Here is a 20,149-nt window from a genome sequence, read left to right as displayed (position 1 = left end):
TGTGGTTTGACTTTGAAGCACAGAAGGATCTTGTCCTGTTTTGCTGCTGGCAGAATGGCAGGGAAATGCCTGCAGACCTGTAGCAGTGTGGCGGTGTATGAGCAGGAGGGGAGTACAGGTCCTGGAGGGCCTGGTGAGAGGCTTGAGGAGGTCCAGGCAGCCTTGAAAATCCCAGTGGAGCAAAGCCCTACCTGTCTTCTTCGTGGATCTGCTATCTGGCTGTGGAGCAGGCCTGCAGACCCTGAGCCGAGAGCAGACGCCCCCAGCCCGCCTTCCCCCGTGGCGGTGGGAGGTGTGGATGTGCCAGGGCTCTCCCCAAAGTTCCATTTGGAAAAGCGCCCATCCACTGCGGTGGAGCACTCCGCTTTCCCTTTCCTCCAGTGCCTCATTAGTCAAGGTTATTTGATGTTCTCCGGCTTTTAAAATCATTGTTTTCCACCCACGCTGAATATCCTGTAGAGACGCTGAATTTCCAGTGGGAACAGAGGGGAACACTTCCTTCTAAACATGGAGAAAATAAGCCTCATTTTGTGGGGCGTTGGGCTTTTGTAACTGTATGAAAATTCACTCGTGGTGCCCAGGCCTAAAAATATACAGGGAGAGCATGATATCGAGGCCTGTTGCTCTCTCAGGAGCTTGCCCTGTGGACCCCAACCCATTTTCTCCACTCCCTGATGATAGTGGTGTTTTTACCTCTCTTACTAAAAAGAGGTTGATACAGGGAGATACACAGATATATGGGTAAATACAAAACTGTATTTATAAAATGTGTGTAGATCTGCAGAAGACTAGTGAATACCTGCTGCAGAAGCAGTCAGGTCCGCACCTTCGAGGCATTCAGTGCTCGCACCATGCCACCCGTTCCTCTTGCCCTTTGGGGTACCACCCACCCTATATTTGGTGACTGTTTCCTTTCTTTTCAGTATAGTTTTACCATCCATGTTTATAGCCCTAAACAATTATTTAGTTTTGCAGTTCGTTTCACACACACACACACACACACACACACTACATTCCTGAGATTTGTCCATCTTAGCATCTTAGTCCATGCAGCTCTGACCGGCTCTTTATGGTTCTGTTGAGGGGCACTGGGGGCTCATGGCTTCATCCCTCTCTCATGCCTCCCAGCTCCTGGCCTCGGGAGGATCAAGTTTGTGGCACACCGGTTGGGAAGCACTGTTATAGGGTATATACTTAGGAGAGATGCTGCTGGGTCATAAGGTGATAGATTGCTTTCTGAAGGGATCATGTAAATATACAGTCCCACCAACAACGTGCAGAAGTTACATTTACTCTATTCCTTTTCAGTATTTGATATTGTCAGACTTTTCACCAGCCTGGTCTGTGTGAAATGGTATCTGATGGTGTTTTTTTTTTTATTAAGGTACTTTTGATATCCACTCTTAACAAAGGTTTCACATGAAAAAAATCAATGTGGTTACTACATTCACCCATATTATCATATCCCCCCAATACCCCAGTGCAGTCACTGTCCATCAGTATAGTAAGATGCCACAGAGTCACTTTTTGCCTTCTCTGTGCTATACTGTCTTCCCCATGAAACCCCCACACCATGTGTGCCAATCATAATACCCCTCAATCCCCTTCTCCCTCCCTCCCCACCTGCCCTCCCACACCCCTCCCCTTTGGTAGCCACTAGTCCTTCTTCGAGTCTGTGAGTCTGTTGCTGTTTTGTCCTTTAAGTTTTGCTTCGTTGTTATACTCCACAAATGAGGGAAATCACTTGGTACTAGTCTTTGTCCGCCTGGCTTATTTCACTGAGCATAATGTCCTCCAGCTCCATCCATGTTGTTGCAAATGGTAGGATTTGTTTCTTCCTTATGGCTGAATAGTATTCCATTGTGTATATGCACCACATCTTCTATATCCATTCATCTACTGATGGACACTTAGGTTGCTTCCATATCTTGGCTATTGTTAACAGTGCTGCAGTAAACAGGGGTGCATATGTCTTTTTGAATCTGAGAAATTATATTCTTTGGGTAAATTCCTAGGAGTGGAATTTCTGGGTCAAATGGTATTTCTATTTTTAGTTTTTTGAGGAACCTCCATACTGCTTTCCACAATGGTTGAACTAGCTTACATTCCTACCAGCAATGTAGGAGGGTTCCCCTTTCTCCACATCCTTGCCAGCATTTGTTCTTCTTAGTCTTTTCGATACTGACCATCCTACCTGGTGTGAGGTGATAGCTCATTATGGTTTTTATTTGCATTTCCATGATAATTAGTGATGTGGAGCATCTTTTCATGTGCCTGTTGGCCATCTGAATTTCTTCTTTGGAGAATTGTCTGTTCATATTCTCCACTCATTTTTTAATGGGGTTATTTGCTTTTTGGGTGTTGAGGCATGTGAGTTTACATATTTTGGATGTTAACCCCTTGTCGGATATGTCATTCACAAATATATTCTCCCATACTGTAGGATGCCTTTTTGTTCTTCTGATGGTGTCCTTTGCTGTACAGAAACCTTTTAGTTTGATGTAGTCCCATGTGTTCATTTTTGCTTTTGTTTCCCTTGCTCAAGGAGATGTTTTCAGGAAGAAGTGGCTCATGTTTATATTCAGGAGATTTTAGCCTATGTTGTCTTCTAAGAGTTTTATGGTTTCATGACTTACATTCAGGTTTTTGATCCATTTCAAGTCTTTTATGTATGTAGTTAAACAATAATCCAGTTTCACTCTCTTGCATGTAGCTGTCCAGTTTTGCCAACACCAGCTGTTGAAGAGGCTGTCATTTCCTCACTGTATGTCCGTCCATAGCTCCTATATTGTACATTAATTGACCATGTATGCTTTGGTTTATATCTGGGCTCTCTAGTCTGTTCCATTGGTCTGTCGGTCTGTTCTTGTGCCAGTACCAAATTGTCTTGATTACTGTGGCTTTGTAGTAGAGCTTGAAGTTGGGGAGCGTAATCCCCCCAGCTTTATTCTTCCTTCTCAGGATTGCTTTGACTATTAGGGGTCTTTTGTGTTCCGTATGATTTTAGAACTATTTACTCTAGTTTGCTGAAGAATGCTGTTGGTATTTTGATAGGAATTGCATTGAATCTGTAGATTGATTTAGGCAGGATGGCCATTTTGACAGTATTAATTCTTCCTATCCATGAGCATGGGATGTATTTCCATTTATTGGTATCTTCTTTAATTTCTCTCATGAGTGTCTTGTAGTTTTCAGGGTATAGGTCTTTCACTTCCTTGGTTAGGTTTATTCCTAGGTATTTTATTCTTTTTCATGCAATTGTGATTGGACTTGTTTTCCTGATTTCTCTTTCTGGTAGCTCATTGTTAGTGTACAGGAATGCAACAGATTTCTGTGTGTTAATTTTGTATCCTGTAACTTTGCTGAATTCAGATATTAGTTCTAGAAGTTTTGGATTCTTTAGGGTTTTTTATGTACAATATCAGTCATCTGCAAACAGGGACAGTTTAACTTCTTCTTTACCAATCTGGATGCCTTTTATTTCTTTGTGTTGTCTGATTGCCGTGGCAAAGACCTCCAGTACTATGTTGAATAAAAGTGGGGAGAGTGGGCATCCTTATCTTGTTCCTCATCTTAGGTGAAAAGCTTTCAGCTTCTCGCTGTTAAGTATGATGTTGGCTGTGGGTTTATCATATATGGCCTTTATTATGTTGAGGTACTTGCCTTCTATACCCATTTTGTTGAGAATTTTTATGATGAATGGATGTTGAATTTTGTCATGCTTTTTCAGCATCTATGGAGATGATCATGTGGTTTTTGTCTTTTTTGTTGATATGGTGGATGATGTTGATGGATTTTCTGATATTGTACCATCCTTACATCCCTGGAATAAATCCTACTTGATCATGATGGATGATGTTTGATGTATTTTTTAATTTGGTTTGCTAATATTTTGTTGAGTATTTTTGCATCTATGTTTATCAGGGATATTGGTCTGTAATTTTCTTTTTTTGTGGGGTCTTTGCCTGTTCTTGGTATTAGGGTGATGCTGGCCTCATAGAATGGGTTTGGAAGTATTCCTTCCACTTCTACTTTTTAGAAAACTGTGGAAGATGGGTATTAGGTTTCACTATATGTTTGATAAAATTCAGTGGTGAAGCCATCTGGTCCAGGGGTTTTGCTCTTGGGTAGTTTTTTGATTACCAGTTCAATTTCATTGCTGGTAATTGGTCTGTTCAGATTTTCTGTTTCTTCCTGGGTCAGCCTTGGAAGGTTGTATTTTTCTATAAAGTTGTCCATTTCTTCTACATTATCCAGTTTGTTAGCATATAATTTTTCATAGTATTTGCTAATAATTCTTTGTATTTCTGTGGTGTCTGTAGTGATTTTTCTTTTCTCATTTCTGATTCTGTTAATGTGAGTAGACTTTTTTTTCTTAATAAGTCTGGCTAGGGGTTTATCTATTTTGTTTATTTTCTCAAAGAAGCAGCTCTTGCTTTCATTGATTCTTTGTGCTGTTTTATTCCTCTCAATTTTATTTATTTCTGCTCTAATCTTTATTATGTCCCTCCTTCTACTGACTTTGGGCCTCATTTGTTCTTCCTTTTCTAGTTTTGCTAATTGTGAGTTTAGACCGTTCATTTGGGATTGTTCTTCTTTCCTGAGGTAGGCCTGTATTGCAGTAGACTTCCCTCTCAGCACAGCCTTTGCTGCATCCCACAGATTTTGCAGTGTTGAATTATTGTTGTCATTTTTCTCCATGTATTGCTTGATCTCTCTTTTTATTTGGTCATTGATCCATTGATTATTTAGGAGCATATTATTAAGCCTGTATGTGTTTGTGGGCTTTTTAATTTTCTTTGTGTAATTTATTTCTAGTTTCATACCTTTGTGGTCTGAGAAGCTGGTTGGTACAATTTCAATCTTTTTGAATTTACTGAGGCTCTTTTTGTGGCCTAGTATATGATCTATTCTTGAAAATGTTCCATGTGCACTTGAGAAGCATGTGTATTGTGCTGCTTTTGGGTGGAGAGTTCTTTAGATGTCTGTTAGGTCCATCTGTTCTAATGTGTTGTTCAGTGCCTCTGTCTCCTTACTTATTTTCTGTCTGGTTGATCTGTCCGTTGGAGTGAGTGGAGTGTTGAAGTCTCCTAGAATGAATGCATTACATTCTATTTCGTCCTTTAATTGTTAGAATTTGTTTCACATATGTAGGTGCTCCTGTGTTGGGTGCATAGATATTTATAATGGTTAGTTATATCCTCCTGTTGGATTGACCCCTTTATCATTATGTAATGTCTTTCTTTGTCTCTTGTGACTTTATTTGTTTTAAAGTCTATTTTGTCTGATACAAGTACTGCAACACCTACTTTTTTCTCCTTATTGTATGAAATATCTTTTTCCATCTGTTCACTTTTAGTCTGTGTATGTCTTTGGGTTTGAAGTGAGTCTCTTGTAGGCAGCATATAGTTGGGTCTTGTTTTTTATCCATTCAGTGACTCTGTGTCTTTTGATTGGTGCATTCAGACCATTTACATTTAGGGTGATTATCGACAGGTATGTACTTATTGCCATGGCAGGCTTTAGGTTCGTGTTTACCAAAGGTTCAAAGGTAACTTCCTTGCTATCTAAGAGTCTAACTTAACTCACTTTGTATGCTATTAAAAACACAGTCTAAAGTTTCTTTTTTTCCCTCATTTCTTCCTCCTCCATTCTTTATATATTAGCTATCAAATTCTGTACTCTTTGTCTATCCCTTATTACCTCTGGTGACAGCTGTTTCACCTTAGGAACACTTCCATCTATAGCAGTCCCTCCAAAATGCACTGTAGAGATAGTTTGTGGGAGCTAAATTCTCTCAGTTTTTGCTTATGTGGAAATTGTTTAATCCCTCCTTCAAATTTAAATGATAATCTTGCCAGACAGAGTATTCTTGGTTCCAGGCCCTTCTGCTTCATTGCATTAAATACATCATGCCACTCCCTTCTGGCCTGTAAGGTTTCTGCTGAGAAGTCTGATGATAGCCTGATGGGTTTTCCTTTGTATGTGACCTTTTTGTTCTCTCTGGCTGCTTTTAATAGTCTGTCCTTATCCTTGTTTTTTGTCATTTTATTTATTATATGTCTCGGTGTTGTCCTCCTTGGGTCCCTTGTGTTGGGGGTCTGTGCACCTCCATGGCCTGAGAGACTATCTCCTTCCCCAGATGGGGAAGGTTTCAGCAATTACTTCCTCAAAGACACTTTCTATCTCTTTTTCTCTCTTCTTCTTCTGGTATCCCTATAATATGAACATTGTTCCATTTGGATTGATCACACAGTTCTCTCAATATCCTTTCATTTCTAGAGATCCTTTTTTCTCTCTGTGCCTCAGCTTCTTTGTATTCCTCTTCTCTAGTTTCTATTTTATTTATCTTCTCCTCCACCATATCTAATCTGCTTTTAAAACCCTCCATTATGTTCCTCAGTGATTGGATCTCCGTCCTAAATTTGTTACTGGGTTCTTGAATATTTTTCTGTACCTCCATGGCATGTTTATGGTTTTTATTTTGAAATCTCTTTCAGGAAGATTGATTAGTTCAGTCTCAACTCGACTCATTTTCTGGTGTTGTTGAGATTTTGCTTTGAACCAGATTCCTTTGACATTTCATATTTGTATGTGGTGCCTTCTAGTGCCCTGAAGCTCTATTCTCTGGAGCTGCTCAGCCCCTGGAGCTATGTTGGCAGTTGCAGGGGAGTGGTGGTGGTGCCTGGGGGGAGGAAAGAGCTATTTCTTGCTTCACAGCTGCTATGCCTGTTTCCACTGCCAGAACCAGTGGGCCAAACACACAGGTGTGTAAGCCTCTATTCTTTGTGTTTGTAGTGGCTATAGGCGGGGCTTCCCTCTGGTTGGCCTGATGCCAGTGCAGGGGTTGCCAGTTTGCAAGCCAGGTGCAGGCTAGCCTGGAGGAAGGCACAGTAGTGCATATCACAGTGGGGGGTGGGGGGTCTTAGAGCTGTGTAGCCAGCCAGGGGGATGGAGCACCTGAAGATAGTGAAAGTTCCCAACCTGCCGGGCAGAGTGCACCCAGACAATTTGTCTACCTGTCCTTTCTCCTGAGCAGTAAGCTCTCTGCAATCCTTGCCCTTTTAGCAGCCCTCTTGCTTTTAGAAAGTCTTTCAACTGCCTGCCCAGGTCAGCTGGATATGGTTCCCTATTTTCCAGAAGCTGCTGGCATCTCAGTCTCTCCAGGTATTTGGCCTGTCTTAACTTTCCAACCCCACTAATCACCAGAGCACCATGCAATGTGGGTTCATGCTCCCAGAGCAAATCTCCAGGGCTGGGTGTTCAGTAGTCCCAGGCCTCCACTACCTCCCTGCTCCATTTATCTTCCTCCTGCCAGTGAGCTGGAATGGGGGAAGGGCTTGGGTCCCACCGGGTCAGGCTTTGGTACATTACCGTGTTTCATGAGATCTGTTTTTTCTCTAGGTGTATGCAGTCTGATGCAGCCTTCTTTCCTGTTGCTCTTTCAGGATTAGTTGTATTAATTATATTTTCATATTATATGTGGTTTTAGGAGGAGGTCTCTGTCTCACCTCTCATGCTGCCATCTTTATTCCTCTGATATTGGTTTTATTTGCATTTCCTTGTCTACTAATAAAGTTGAATTAAGTATATTTCCTCTTCTGTTAAATGCCTGTTCCAAGTTTTTTGCCCATTTTTTAAATTGGATTTTTGGTCTTTTTAATCTGATTTTAGGAATTTTTTATATATTGCAGATACCAATCAGTTACATAAAAATATTTTCCCTCTGTTTAGGGCTCATCTGTTTTTTTCTCTTTTTTTGTGTGAACACTTGTGTTATGAACAGAAATTAGATTTAATGTAGGCAGATTTTATAAATTGTTCTTTACAGATTGTCTTTTAAATATTACTTAGGTAATCCACATTCCTAGCTCTGGAATAATTAAAGATATGCTCTTATATTGTTCCTTAAATGCTTATATCTAATCTCTTGCCCACCTGTAATTCATTTTTGGCATATGGTGATAGATTTACCATAGTGAATACTAGTTTCCATGTGAATATCAAATTGTTCCATTAGGACATTGTTATTATCAGTTTGTTTGGATTTGGAGAATATTATTCGCTCATACTTCTCCCCCTTAGATCTTTCATGGTCTGCCTGAAGCATGTCCTTTTGTGGGGCCTTGGGTGGCAAACTGAGTTTTGCTTTGTCTAACTTATCCTTACTTAGAAGTTATTTGCTGGGTTTTAAATTCCAGATTGGCAGTCTTTTCATAGTGGATTTAAGATATTACTCTGTCATTTTCTGGCTTCTGCTGTTAGAGCTGAAAATTCAGCTTTCAGCCTTCCATTTACTGCTTTGTGGTAATCTCTGTCTCTGGAGTGTTTTAAAGATCTCTTTTCTGTACAGTCCTGCAGTATCTCCAATGCCAGGTGTGGATTTTGTTGGGCTTCCTGGAACTGAGGCTTGTTGTCTTTCACCAATTCTGGGATATTCTCAGATATTTTATCTTCAAAGTCTTCAAACATTGTTCCTCCCTCCCTTCTCCAGCCCTTGTCCCTTCTGGAACTTGAGGTACATGTCTGTTATCCTCCATTGTGTGAGTTATTATTCATACTTTCCATCTCTCTGTTTCTCCATGCTGCATTCTAGATAAATTTAGATCTATCTTTCAGTTAATTACCTTGCCAGCTTGTCTAATCTTTTGGATAGTCTATCTTGAACTTAATTTCAAGTACAGTATTTTTCATTTTGAGAAATTTATTGATTTTTTTAGAAATCTCCTTGATCATTTTGTATAGTTTCCTGATGCTTATAATGAATAATAGTAATTTTATATATAGTAATAATTTTAATACCTCTGAAGCATACTGAACATACTTATTTCATCTGCTTAGTGATGTTTCTAGTATCTAAAACATTTGCAAATATGATTCTGTGGTTTCTTCTGGATTCTAAGTGCCTTGTTCTTCCGTGCATTTTGTGATTTTTTTTTTTGTCTGCTAGTTCCTGATACTTTATTTGTAGATAATTACTTAAGTGAAAATTAGTTTATTCAGAGAGAATTTTCATATGATTCTATCAGGAACCTGGAGGAACAGTCAGCCCTGAAATCAACTTAAACTAAAATCTCCACTTAAGGTTTTCAGACAACCTGTATAAGTCTGAATCCAGGCTGCAGAAACATGTGAGGAGCAACTTACAGTTATAAATTCTCAGGGGTGTGTTCTTTCTTTACTCCCAACACCAAGGCTTGAGCTGGATGGGGCAGATCTGCCCACTGCCCTTTGAGGGGCCTGGGGGCAGGCATGGCCACGTTAGTATTTTTCTTTCACACTGAGGGTGCAGCCCTCGGGGTCTCAGCTTTACATGTTGGGGAAATGGTCTCCTGTTAAGACTCCCCATGTCAAACCATTCCTAGATTTTTGTCTTTCTCCATACCTCAGAGCCTGCAAAAACCAAAATTCATGGTTCATGAGATTCCTCTAGTCTCTGAGGCTGGCTTCAGTGCTCTCATTGCTCGCTGGCTTCCCGCTTTATCTTCAGTTGTAACCTTTGAGTATTCCTTAATCTTCTGGCAATTCCCTGTTGTATTTTGAAAGACTATCTTATTGCTCACTGTGTGTGTTTTCAGCACAAGGCTCGGTCCAGGCAGCTCTGCTTGTTCCTTGCCTCTCATTGTGGTGCTTGGTGGTTTCGGCTGCACGAGGTGCCAGTGGGATGCTGTTCCTCACATGCTGTTTGTTTTCCAGCTCTCCGGGAAATGCTGCGTAACCACTCCTTTGTGGGCTGTGTGAATCCTCAGTGGGCCTTGGCGCAGCATCAGACCAAGTTATACCTCCTCAACACCACCAAACTCAGGTAGGACAGTGGGGCAGGAATAGTGCAGAGCTGCGGGGAGAATGGCTGGCCAGTGCAGGCCCAAACAACCAGAGTGTGCGGTGCAGGGCCTGGGCCCAGGATCGGGTCACACAGATGTGGTTTCAAGCGCAGGCTCATCTCTTTCCTATTTGTGTGACCACGGACAGGTGACTCCTCTAAACTACAGCTCAGATTTCCCATCGGCAAATTGGGACATTACTGCATCCAGGGTTTCATGATGATGAGAAATGGCATGAAACCCAGTGTCTGGAAAGTGCTTGGTGCTTCGTCCATGCTGGCAGCTGTAAAGCAGGTGCTAGGGACTCAGCACACTAGCAACTCAAGAGTGTCTGCTCTGCAGAACAGGGCTGGGCATCTAAGAAAGGGGGCTGCTGCCCTACCCTCCTCTGCAAATGCAGTAAAGGCTCATTGCACCTGCCAGACAAGCCAGTGGGGCTGACAAGCACAGGGAGGGTGGTCCCAGCAGTGCGGTTTGCCCAGTGCATAGCCCAGCCATTTCTATCAAGTGTTCCAGGGACCCTGGTGGATGAGCCTGGTTTGTTTAGAACCTGTCTTAAATATGTTCTCAAATAGGTAGTGCAGATGGGAGGCTGCTGTGGCCTAGCAGCTGTTAGCATCCTTGTTCCCCTGGGACTTCTTGGCACTGAGCCCTGTGACTGCCGCCCAGTGAGTGCTTCTCAGCCCTGTGAGTGGGGGGCCACTGTGTGTTGCTTGGAGTTGGCACCTAAGATGAAGACCCATTTGCTCTCCCCACCTACATTGCCCCAGGCCAGGAGCTCACCAGGGGCGCACACACTTGGTCCTCCGAGGCTTGGAACCCTTTTGGTGCAGATCTGTCCAAGCCACTGCCTTTGCTGCGAGAGTCCTTGGGCTTGTGGAGAGAGCTCTTGTTAGGAATTCTACTTCCTTGTTTTTCCTTTTCCAGCATATCTAAGTGCATGATTTCCAAGGCCCCAAATCATAACTGTGTTCAGACTCTTTGATCTCACAGATAGAAATCCAGGCCAGTCCCAGAATTTCAGCCATTAATAAATGTGAATGGCTTCCCAGGAGGAAGATAAAAAAACAGAACCAGGCTAAGTGTAACATCTGGAGTCAACCATTCCTTTCCCACTTTACCAACTCTGATCTGGAACAAGTCAGTTATTCACTGGCTGCCTCAGTTTCCCCATGTAATTTAGGTTAGCAGATGCTTTGCCTACTTTGGTAGTGAAGTCTTTAAATAAGACCTGTGTGGTGCAACTTGCTTGAAGAACTGTAAAGTACTGTTGATGTAAGTTCTGTGTTCTGTAAGTAGCCCAGTATGTTGTGCATTCCTAGCTGCCTTTGGAATGTTGCCAGCCAGTGCTTCACCCTAAACCATATATCATGTAGTCTAATTCTGCCTTATATCGACTTCTGATTATTTAGGGTGTCTGCCTGCCCTCCTATGCATTCTGTATCATTTTTCATGGTGAATTTTGTTAAAAGGGTGATTTATAGGATTCTTTGTAAAGGGGGAAAAGGCAAGCAAACAAAAACTCCTTAAATTTCACCTCCAGGATGTCAGAAACCTTTCACAACACCAGAGGAGTGGGGACAGAGCAGGGGTGTTAGTAAGCCACTTATCTGAGTGCTCTAACCTGGGTGTGGAGACAGCCAGCTAAAGATGTGCTGGAGTGCACCTGGGATCGCAACTTTCTAGAACAGATCTTGGTAGACTGTCAAAAAGGTGCCACAGCAAGGCAGAACCATCTCTTCATCCCATTCATGGTTCAGATTACTTTTCCTATTTGTCCCAGCTGCTGGGCTCGCAAGTGTGGATTCAGCTTTTCCTTAAAATCACTTCATTTTTATTTTCAGTGAAGAACTGTTCTACCAGATACTCATTTATGATTTTGCCAATTTTGGTGTTCTGAGATTATCGGTAAGTTCATTTCCTACTTCTCCTTTCTGAAATGAATTCAACAACTGGTAATTTCTGAAAGTAATACTACCCTAATATAATGTTTGTATATTACATTTTTCTACATTTGCTTTGGGAAGTTTTGTATTGTATGATTTACATAACTTTAGCTATAATACAATTTTATACAACCCAGAACAGTCATTTGGTAGTCAGCTTAAACAAATGTTTATTATTATAGAGGTTAATACAGATCTACTTAAGAAAACTTGGGAAAAGATAAAAATAAAAACATTCTCTAAAACCTGTGACCCATACACAACTCTCAACAATTTTAGTCTATTTCTTCCAAGACCTTTTCATTACCTAATTGTAATTTAGAGTTAAAATTTATACTATCTATATTGTTTCATAACTTCTTTTTACATCTGCCATACTGTACAAAAATGCCTTCTGGGATTTTTGGTGGGATTGTGTTGAATCTGTAGATCAGTTTGGGGAGAAAATCTTCTGTTAGATTTACCCCTTATTTCACATTTTTTGATGTTACTATAAATGGCTTTTAAAAAATGTTTCCAATTGTTGCTAGTACACCATATTTTTGTACACTGATGTATCTTGCAACCTTGCTAAACTCACTCTAGTAGCTTTTTTATAGCTACCATCAGATTTTCTACATAGATGATTATGGCATTTGAAGAAAGACGGTTATTTCTTCCTTTCCAATCTGGCGGGCGGCCTTTCTTTCACTCGATTGCACTGGCTAGAACTTTAGTGCAATGTTGCATAGAAATGGCAAGAATGAAACCCTTCTCCTGACCTTAGGGGAAAAGCCTTCAGCCTTTCACCATTACGGATGCTTTCTGCCATTGGTAGGTTTTTTGCAGATACCCCATGAGGCTAAGTTCCCTTCTATACCCTGGCTCTTCAGAGTTTTTATTGAGAAATGGATGTTGAAGTTTTTCAAATGCTTTTTCTGCATCTGTTAAGATAATAGAATGGGTTTTTTTCAGTCTGTTAATATAGTGACTTGCTTTGATTTTCATGTTAATAAGCCAGTCTTACCTTCCTTGGATGACCCCTGCTTGTACATGATATATTGTCCTTCTTATATATTATTGGAGTTGACTTGCTAAAGTTTTATTTATAGTTCTTACATGTATGTTCATGTATTGTATTTGTCAGGTTTTGATACTAGGGTTATGCTGGGCTCATTGATTAAGTTGGGAGGTATTCCCACCTTTTCCATCTTATAAATGAGTTTGTGTAGAATTGGTGTTTATTCCTTAAATGTTTGGTAGAATTTACCAGTGAAGCCATCTGAGACTGGAGAGTTGCTCATGGGAAGGTTTTTAACAAGTTCAACTTCTTTCCTAGCCACTCACGTAGCCTTTCCTTCTTGAGTGAGCTTTGGTATTTTGTTTCAAGGAATTTGTCTATTTAAGTTTTCAAATTTTTGGTATGAAGTTATTAATATAATTGTTTTTCTTTTAATTTCTGTAGGTCCCCATTCCTAAAATGGGTAGTTTATGTTCTCTGTTTTTAATTTGACCAGTCTGGCTAGAGGTTTATCAGTTTTATTGATCTCAAAGAATTGACTGTTAGTTTCATTGCTTTTTATTGTTTTCCTGTTTTCTATTTCATTGGTATCTACTCTGATCTTTATTATTTCCCTTTTTCTGTTTATTTTAGGTTTAATTTGCTCTTTCACATCTCTTAATATGAAAGCCAAGGTCATTGATTTGACACCTTTCTCCTTTTCTAATAAAGGCCTTAAGTGCTATAAATTTGCCGTAAGTGCTACATTAGTAGCCTCCCACAAGTATTGATAAGTTGTTTTCATGTTCATCCAGTTCAAAACACAGTTAACCCTTGACCACCACCAATAGGAGGGTTGACTCTCCCATGCAAAGAGCTGCCTACTGACTCTCCAAAATGTTACTACTTACTGCTGACCTTACTGATAACATAAAGTCAGTTAACAGATATTTTGTATGTTACATGTATTATATATATTATATACTGTATTCTTACAATAAAAAGCTAGAGAAAATGTTTTTTCACATGGTGGCAAATCTCCAAAAATGTTTCTGATATACTTATAGAAAAAAATTCACATATAAGTAGAACAGTGCAGTTCAAACCTATGTTGTTCAAGGGTCAACTCTACTTTCTAATTTCCCTTTTGATTTCTTCTTCAATGCACAAGTTATTTAGAAATATGTTCTTTCCAATTACTTGGAGATTTTCTGGAGATCTGTTACTGATTTCTAATTCCATTTTGGTCAGAGAACATGCTTGAATCCTTTTACACTAAGTCTTGAGACTTGTTTATGGCCCAGAATATGATTTGTTGGTAAATGTTCATGTGCATTGTATTCTGGTCTTATTGAGTAGAATGTTCCATAAATGGCAAGTATATTGGGTTGATAGGATGCTCAAATCTTCTGTATCCTGATGTTCTGTCTACTTGTTCTGTCAGTTACTGAAAAAGGGATATTAAAACCTCCAGCTATAATTGTGAATGTCTATTTTACTGTTTGCAGTTTTCATTTTATCCATCATATTTTAAAGCTCTGTTACTGAATGCATAAACATTTAGGATTATTAGGACTGACTCCTCTATTGTTATGAAAAAATAAGTGCATTATGATTTTATAATGTATGTAAAGTACTTAGTAACAGTGTCAGAAGAGGAGAAATGGAAGAAATTTAGGCATCTTTGATTTGACAATAGATTTCAACCCTCTTAATCACATTTCCTGAAATGTCATTTAACTTTTTCTCCCTCCCCTTTGCTTTAATGTTTAATGATCAGTGAGGCAGTAGAAATTTCCTGCCAAGTGATTTTTCTAGAAATACAAAAGTGGAGTCCTTAGACAGGAGAGTGCCTCCACATGGTCAGAGGCTTCTAGTTCACAGTCCTCTCTGTTAAGATGGCCATTGGTGAGGAGGAAGGACATTTTCCTGTGGGCTTTCTGGTGTCTCTTTGGGGGAGATAGAAAGTGAGTGTTCAATTTTGGGTTTCTCAGCTGCCGCTGTGATCGTGGCTTTGTGGGAATTAATTGAGGCTTCATTTGGATGCACTGTTAACACTTCCTCCTTCCTAGGAGCCTGCACCACTCTTTGACCTCGCCATGCTTGCCTTAGACAGTCCTGAGAGTGGCTGGACGGAGGAAGATGGTCCCAAAGAAGGACTTGCTGAATATATTGTTGAGTTTCTGAAGAAGAAGGCTGAGATGCTTGCCGACTACTTCTCTTTGGAAATCGAGGTATGTGTGTGACAGCCATTTTTATGCCTCTGTTGTGTTCTTTGGTTAAGAATCAAGTTCTGTAGTTGGTCCAAGATCAAGACAAGAAGGCCAGGCTCTCCTGAGAAGTGGCACATGACATAAATGTTCACATCCTTTTTACTCCCCATTTCCATTTCTAGGTTACACAACTGTTGTATCATCCATTCATGCCCATTCCTGTTCCCAGGTTTGTAAAGGACCCAGACATGATATAGAGCCAAATTCCACACTCCCTCAGGCCACGGTGAATGAGATTATTTCAAGCACTTGCTCTTCCTGTTTTTTCCTCTTTCCCCTTGATCTTTGGGGCTTTCCATATGGATGTGTTCTTTGGTTGGTGACCAGATCTGAAGAAATAGTTGTTCTGCTACACATCAGGACAATAAGCTTTTTAAGTGCTTTGCTCTCCTGCCCCCAATGCCCAGTCCAATCAAGCACCTGCTCACTCATAGTGGCAGGTAGAAGGACAAGACTTGGAGGAGCACTGGGGAGATGGAATTTGTTCATATTGTAACATCATTATCTCTTGACCCCTTACCCTATCCTTTCCACAAGTAGGAAGGGAACCTGATTGGATTACCCCTGCTGATTGACAACTACGTGCCCCCTTTGGAGGGTCTGCCTGTCTTCATTCTTCGGTTAGCCACTGAGGCAAGTGATGAAGCCAGTACTGAGTATGTGGATATGTGCTGGAGGGAGAGGGCTGTCCCATGGACAGGTAGGATGGAAGGGTAAAGCTGAAGGCCCCTCATCTCCACCTGCCCCTGGCACTGCGCAGTACTGATTCACGATGCAGTGCCCCAAAGTCACATTTCCTTTTCTTAGCTACTAAGTAGTCTCTGAACTCCATTTAGAAATGAAATGTGTTTATTAAAGCACATACTCATGTTGAGGTATTGAATTCTCTCTTTGGACCAGGTGAATTGGGATGAAGAAAAGGAATGTTTTGAAAGCCTCAGTAAAGAATGTGCTATGTTTTACTCCATCCGGAAGCAGTATGTGTGTGAGGAGTCCACCCTCTCAGGCCAGCAGGTATACTGCAATGTCCATCAGCTCCTCCAGTGCTGGGAAGGGCCCTCACACAGTCTTTAGGAGACAAACTTGCCATCTCTGAATCCCTAGGCTTGCACATAAGTTCAAACACAGTGGTCAGCTATTACTCATGAGTTGTCTTACCTTCTGCTGTCTTGTATAGAAAAATGTTTTCTTATATATGAGATAGCTGAGGCTTAGATGTAATTTCCATTTCTTACCTGTGGAGCTCCTAAGAAAACAGGGCCACATTAAGACCCCCAAATTCAGTGGTGAGTTAGGAATATACTTCCTTCTGTTGCCACCCAGACATCACGTCAGGATCGGACATTACGTTAGATGCTGCTACAGTAAACAGTCTCCTTGAATGGAGCCAAGGTTCCGTGGGAGAAAGTCTGAGGAGGGCAGCAGCAGCAGCTTCTTTTCCCTCACCTCACCTCTTGTGTTAGGCCTGTAGGATCCCTGAGAGGCTGACCTAGGAGGATGCTTCTCCTAGCAGCCCACTGTAAGCCACCAAGACATTCCACACCCAGCACACATCGGCCGGGAAACCAGTGTCCACTGGGATGCGAGTATGGAGGCTTATGACATCTGACATGTCTTTTCCAGAGTGAGCAGCCTGGCACCACTCCGAACCCCTGGAAGTGGACCGTGGAACATGTCGTCTATAAAGCCTTCCGCTCATACCTTCTGCCTCCTAAACACTTCACGGAGGATGGTAATATTCTGCAGCTTGCCAACTTGCCTGATCTGTACAAAGTCTTTGAGAGGTGCTAAATAGTCATTTATGGGCTCTGGGCTGTGTTCTTCCTTTGCATCCTGATGTTGGTAGGTCTTAAGGTTGGAGACTCAAATTTGTCTTTTGACTGTTCTAAGTAGCATTCTTAGTGTGTGGCAGATTGACTGTAAATAAATAGTTGTGTCCTAACATGATTTCTTAATTTCACTGAAAGTTTTTCTAGATTGGTTTTCACCTAGTATATATTTCATCCTTTGGGCACCTTACAGAAATTCTAAGAAGTCCTTGACGATTTCACAGATGAAGCTCTGGTTTGATTCTTTTCTGTCATCCATCTTCTGATAAATTTCTAGTATCAGGTGATAAATACTGGGTTGATTCAGATGCCCTTTTAGAAGAGGTCCTGAACACCTAAGAGGCTCTGGTGACATGGACTATGGAGAAAATGGAACTGATAATCTGTTGGTACCATTAGTAACCAACACTAATTCATTCATTCTTAATGTAAAAAACTCAAGAAGAAATAGTTCTTTTCCAGTCTAGAACTGGAGTGAATTTTTAAATTAGTCCACTTTGTTAATGGCTATGAATATTTCCAGCTTAAGATAAAGTTTTAGATATTCTTATTTGAAGGATGGTGTAAAAGTATAAACTATACTATGTGCCATTAAGTAAAGTGCCATTAAAATAAGCTGCCTTCAGGTTAGCTTGTTCTAGGAGACCTGCACAACCAGCACAGGGAAGAATGCCTATAGTTTTGAGGTAAAATCCTGATTACCAGACTTAATGAAGAAAATTTTTGGAAAAGAACAGAAAACTCTCTCTTATGAAGTAGTGGAGCCATTCCATTTGGAAAAGACAGGAACAACATAACAGAAGGGACTGTTATTGTGCCACTAAGGAGACAAGCTCAGGTTCTAACACTTAGAACTTCCAGGCATCTCGGAAGTGACACTCTGAGCCCGGGCGTGGCAGAGGCCAATTCAGCCATGGTGGGGAGACAGCAGGGTTTCCTGGGCCCCAGAGCTGGACTGCCCGGGGTGTTGGTTCTGCAGTGAGTTCTGGGATAAATCTGCATTCCGTTCCCTTCACCCCCCATGCCCGTACAGCAACTGCTACTACTAGAAAGGAAATTTAGAGGAAATCATCTCAGTTCAGGAGATTGGTTTCCATGTTTTGAAAACAAAGGGCTATTTACCTGAAGGGAATAATCACTGGATATTTTATTCACATCTAAGTTGGCTTTATTATCTAGTGTCAAGTCTAAATTTATTATCTTATGTGGCCTTGATTCATTAAGCTTTCCCCAATACCTTTTCTGTGTAAACACATTGAAGATACAATTATCATTTCATAAAACCACCTTGATTCTGAAAGCAGAGGAGAATGACAAATCGTAAAGTGACCATAGTCAATGATAAAAACCTCCTGAACTGAGTACCTTTAAAGATGAAACCAAAATTCTGAAAAAGTTCTGTAGTCCATATTATTTTTCGTTAGGAAGGAGAGAAAAGAGGGACGTGGCTGCCATGATTTGCTTTAAAGGCTCCTCTAACAAAATGAATGGGTCTGTAGCCAACTGTGGTCAGCAAAAGGGTGTGTTTAATAGACTCTTCAGGCAGACTCCCCACCTGTCTGCCCTGCCCTCCCTCCCCCTGGGCTTGTCTGAGGTCTCATTCCACAAATAAGCAGCAGATGAAATGCTTTAAAAGGTACAGCACAGCCGACACTGAAGACCAAGGCCTCAATTCTCTCTGAGAGTATGTATTAAACCTTGGACTTCCCCTGCCACATGCAATAAAGCAAGTTTTATATACACTCCCCATCTCTTTTTCTAACATTTTCTTATATAAATTTAAATATTTTACAAAAAAAGGCTTTTTCCTCCAAACATATAAATTTGAGTGAAACATATTCCCCACCTGTGAACTTGTCTCTTCACTAAAATAGAAATGCTATCTGATACGAAGGGTAAATGTCTTTTGGCCACTGGAGGTCACTGAAGTCTGAACTGCACCGTGGAGAAGGCACTTGAGTTTCTGAGTCTCCAGCAAGTACCCCAGTGAGCACTCAGAGTCGCTGTCCTCCAGATCTTGTGCCAGGGCCTCCGCGCCCAGTCACCAGGGCAGCAGGGGAAAAACGGTGAGTAAACTTGATTCTAAAATTACGGAAATAAAAACAAAACAGCATACACCAGTTCTTAGTCTAGAATCAAACTACAAACAAAATCCAAAGTGTTCATTCATGAAGATTCAAACTGGTTTCATTCTCTCATAAATTATAAAATACAAAGGTGGCTACTTGAATGACCAAACTCAAACAGTACGGAAAGGGGTTTGTGTGGGTGGACAGAACGGCAGCTCCCCTGGGTGGGGCCTCCCTGGCTACTGCTGTGCCAGCAACGCTGTCCTGTTGGCCTTCATCTTCTCCAGCCGCTTGGCCAGGTGGCTGTTGGTCATCTCCATCTCCTCGATCTTGTCCAGCGCCGTTCGCAACTGGAGACAGAAGAACCTGTCACTTCATGCAATCAGAACACCCAGCGCTACTCCAGCCGTAGCTCCTGGGGGGAGCACTGTTATCACAGAGGGTCCCCCAACCTGCCTCTCTTTCAGCTGGCCAGCTGCTACACCATGATGTAGACCGCCGATTACGGAGGCATACAGGAGCTGAGAAACCTGATCTAAGACAAACATGAAAACTACCTTTTCTTACTATCTAACTGACCAAAAAATAAATGGCAGTCACTGTGGGCCACCATCCAGCATACGAGTAACACCCCACTGCTGCTTCCTCCAGATTGAACCCAGGATTAAATTCCCTGTGCAGCAAAAAATTGATTTCCAAAGGACTTTCTTTTTAGGAATGTATCCCCAAAATCATGTTAACCAGGTACCTCTCGTTGCAGCTTCCTCTTTTCTGCTTTCAGTTCATCCTCCACTTTCTCGGCATTCTCAGCAGCAGTCTTATACCTCAGCACCTGCCCCTCCAGCCGGCCAATCTGTAAATATAAGAACACAGGTCTCTCTTTCGTGTTGGGCACTAGGAGCCAGTTTTTCGCGGCCCAGATGGAAATACAATGTCATTACAAATTCCAAGTAATCTAACACAAATCCCCTCAGCATGAGTCACAGGGCCTCCCAGCACCCAGCTTCTATTTAAATCAAGAAGTGTCCCCAGAGAGGATTACAACTGGAGAGTCGTTACAGGGCCAGTTTCCCATGTTAAGTTTCATGATGGCCATGTTGCTTAAGTGCCAAAGCAACATCAGAGGAGGGAAAAGTTTTTAGTCTTTGAAATGTACAATAGGGATGGATATTTGTCATAAACTTTATCTTGAATTCTGAAATATCTACAAAAACAGACTTATAGCTACA

At 41.3% G+C, this 20,149-nt stretch overlaps 2 protein-coding genes across 37 annotated transcripts in view; one reads left to right on the top strand and one right to left on the bottom strand.

Moving 5' to 3' along the window:
* MLH1 (mutL homolog 1) overlaps positions 1 to 16,969 on the top strand; it is a 39,508-nt gene extending 22,539 nt beyond the window's left edge. The window contains exons 14-19 of one of the 2 annotated variants that reach the window (XM_036921571.2): positions 9,697 to 9,805; positions 11,669 to 11,732; positions 14,822 to 14,983; positions 15,563 to 15,655; positions 15,923 to 16,036; positions 16,646 to 16,969. In XM_036921571.2, coding sequence (XP_036777466.2) covers positions 9,697 to 9,805; positions 11,669 to 11,732; positions 14,822 to 14,983; positions 15,563 to 15,655; positions 15,923 to 16,036; positions 16,646 to 16,813 — 710 coding nt within the window. In that variant the 3' untranslated portion in view covers positions 16,814 to 16,969. Of the gene's footprint in view, positions 1 to 9,696; positions 9,806 to 11,668; positions 11,733 to 14,821; positions 14,984 to 15,144; positions 15,656 to 15,922; positions 16,037 to 16,645 lie in introns of those variants that run through there. The other variant, XM_036921573.2, reaches the window with a different exon arrangement.
* A 1,388-nt stretch (positions 16,970 to 18,357) lies between these two features.
* The window catches only part of LRRFIP2 (LRR binding FLII interacting protein 2), a 140,217-nt gene continuing 138,425 nt past the window's right edge, over positions 18,358 to 20,149 (bottom strand). For all 35 annotated transcript variants that reach the window (XM_036921583.2, XM_036921589.2, XM_036921586.2 and 32 more), the window contains 2 exons: positions 19,669 to 19,773; positions 18,358 to 19,270 (listed from right to left, as the gene is read on the bottom strand). In XM_036921583.2, the coding sequence (XP_036777478.2) occupies positions 19,160 to 19,270; positions 19,669 to 19,773 (216 nt within the window). In that variant the 3' untranslated portion in view covers positions 18,358 to 19,159. The remainder of the gene's footprint in view (positions 19,271 to 19,668; positions 19,774 to 20,149) is intronic.

This window comes from Manis pentadactyla, chromosome 14, assembly GCF_030020395.1.
Source record: "Manis pentadactyla isolate mManPen7 chromosome 14, mManPen7.hap1, whole genome shotgun sequence".
Lineage (NCBI taxonomy): Eukaryota > Metazoa > Chordata > Mammalia > Pholidota > Manidae > Manis > Manis pentadactyla.
Note: the sequence above shows the minus strand (reverse complement) of the source record. Positions and strands in the feature narration are given on the sequence as shown.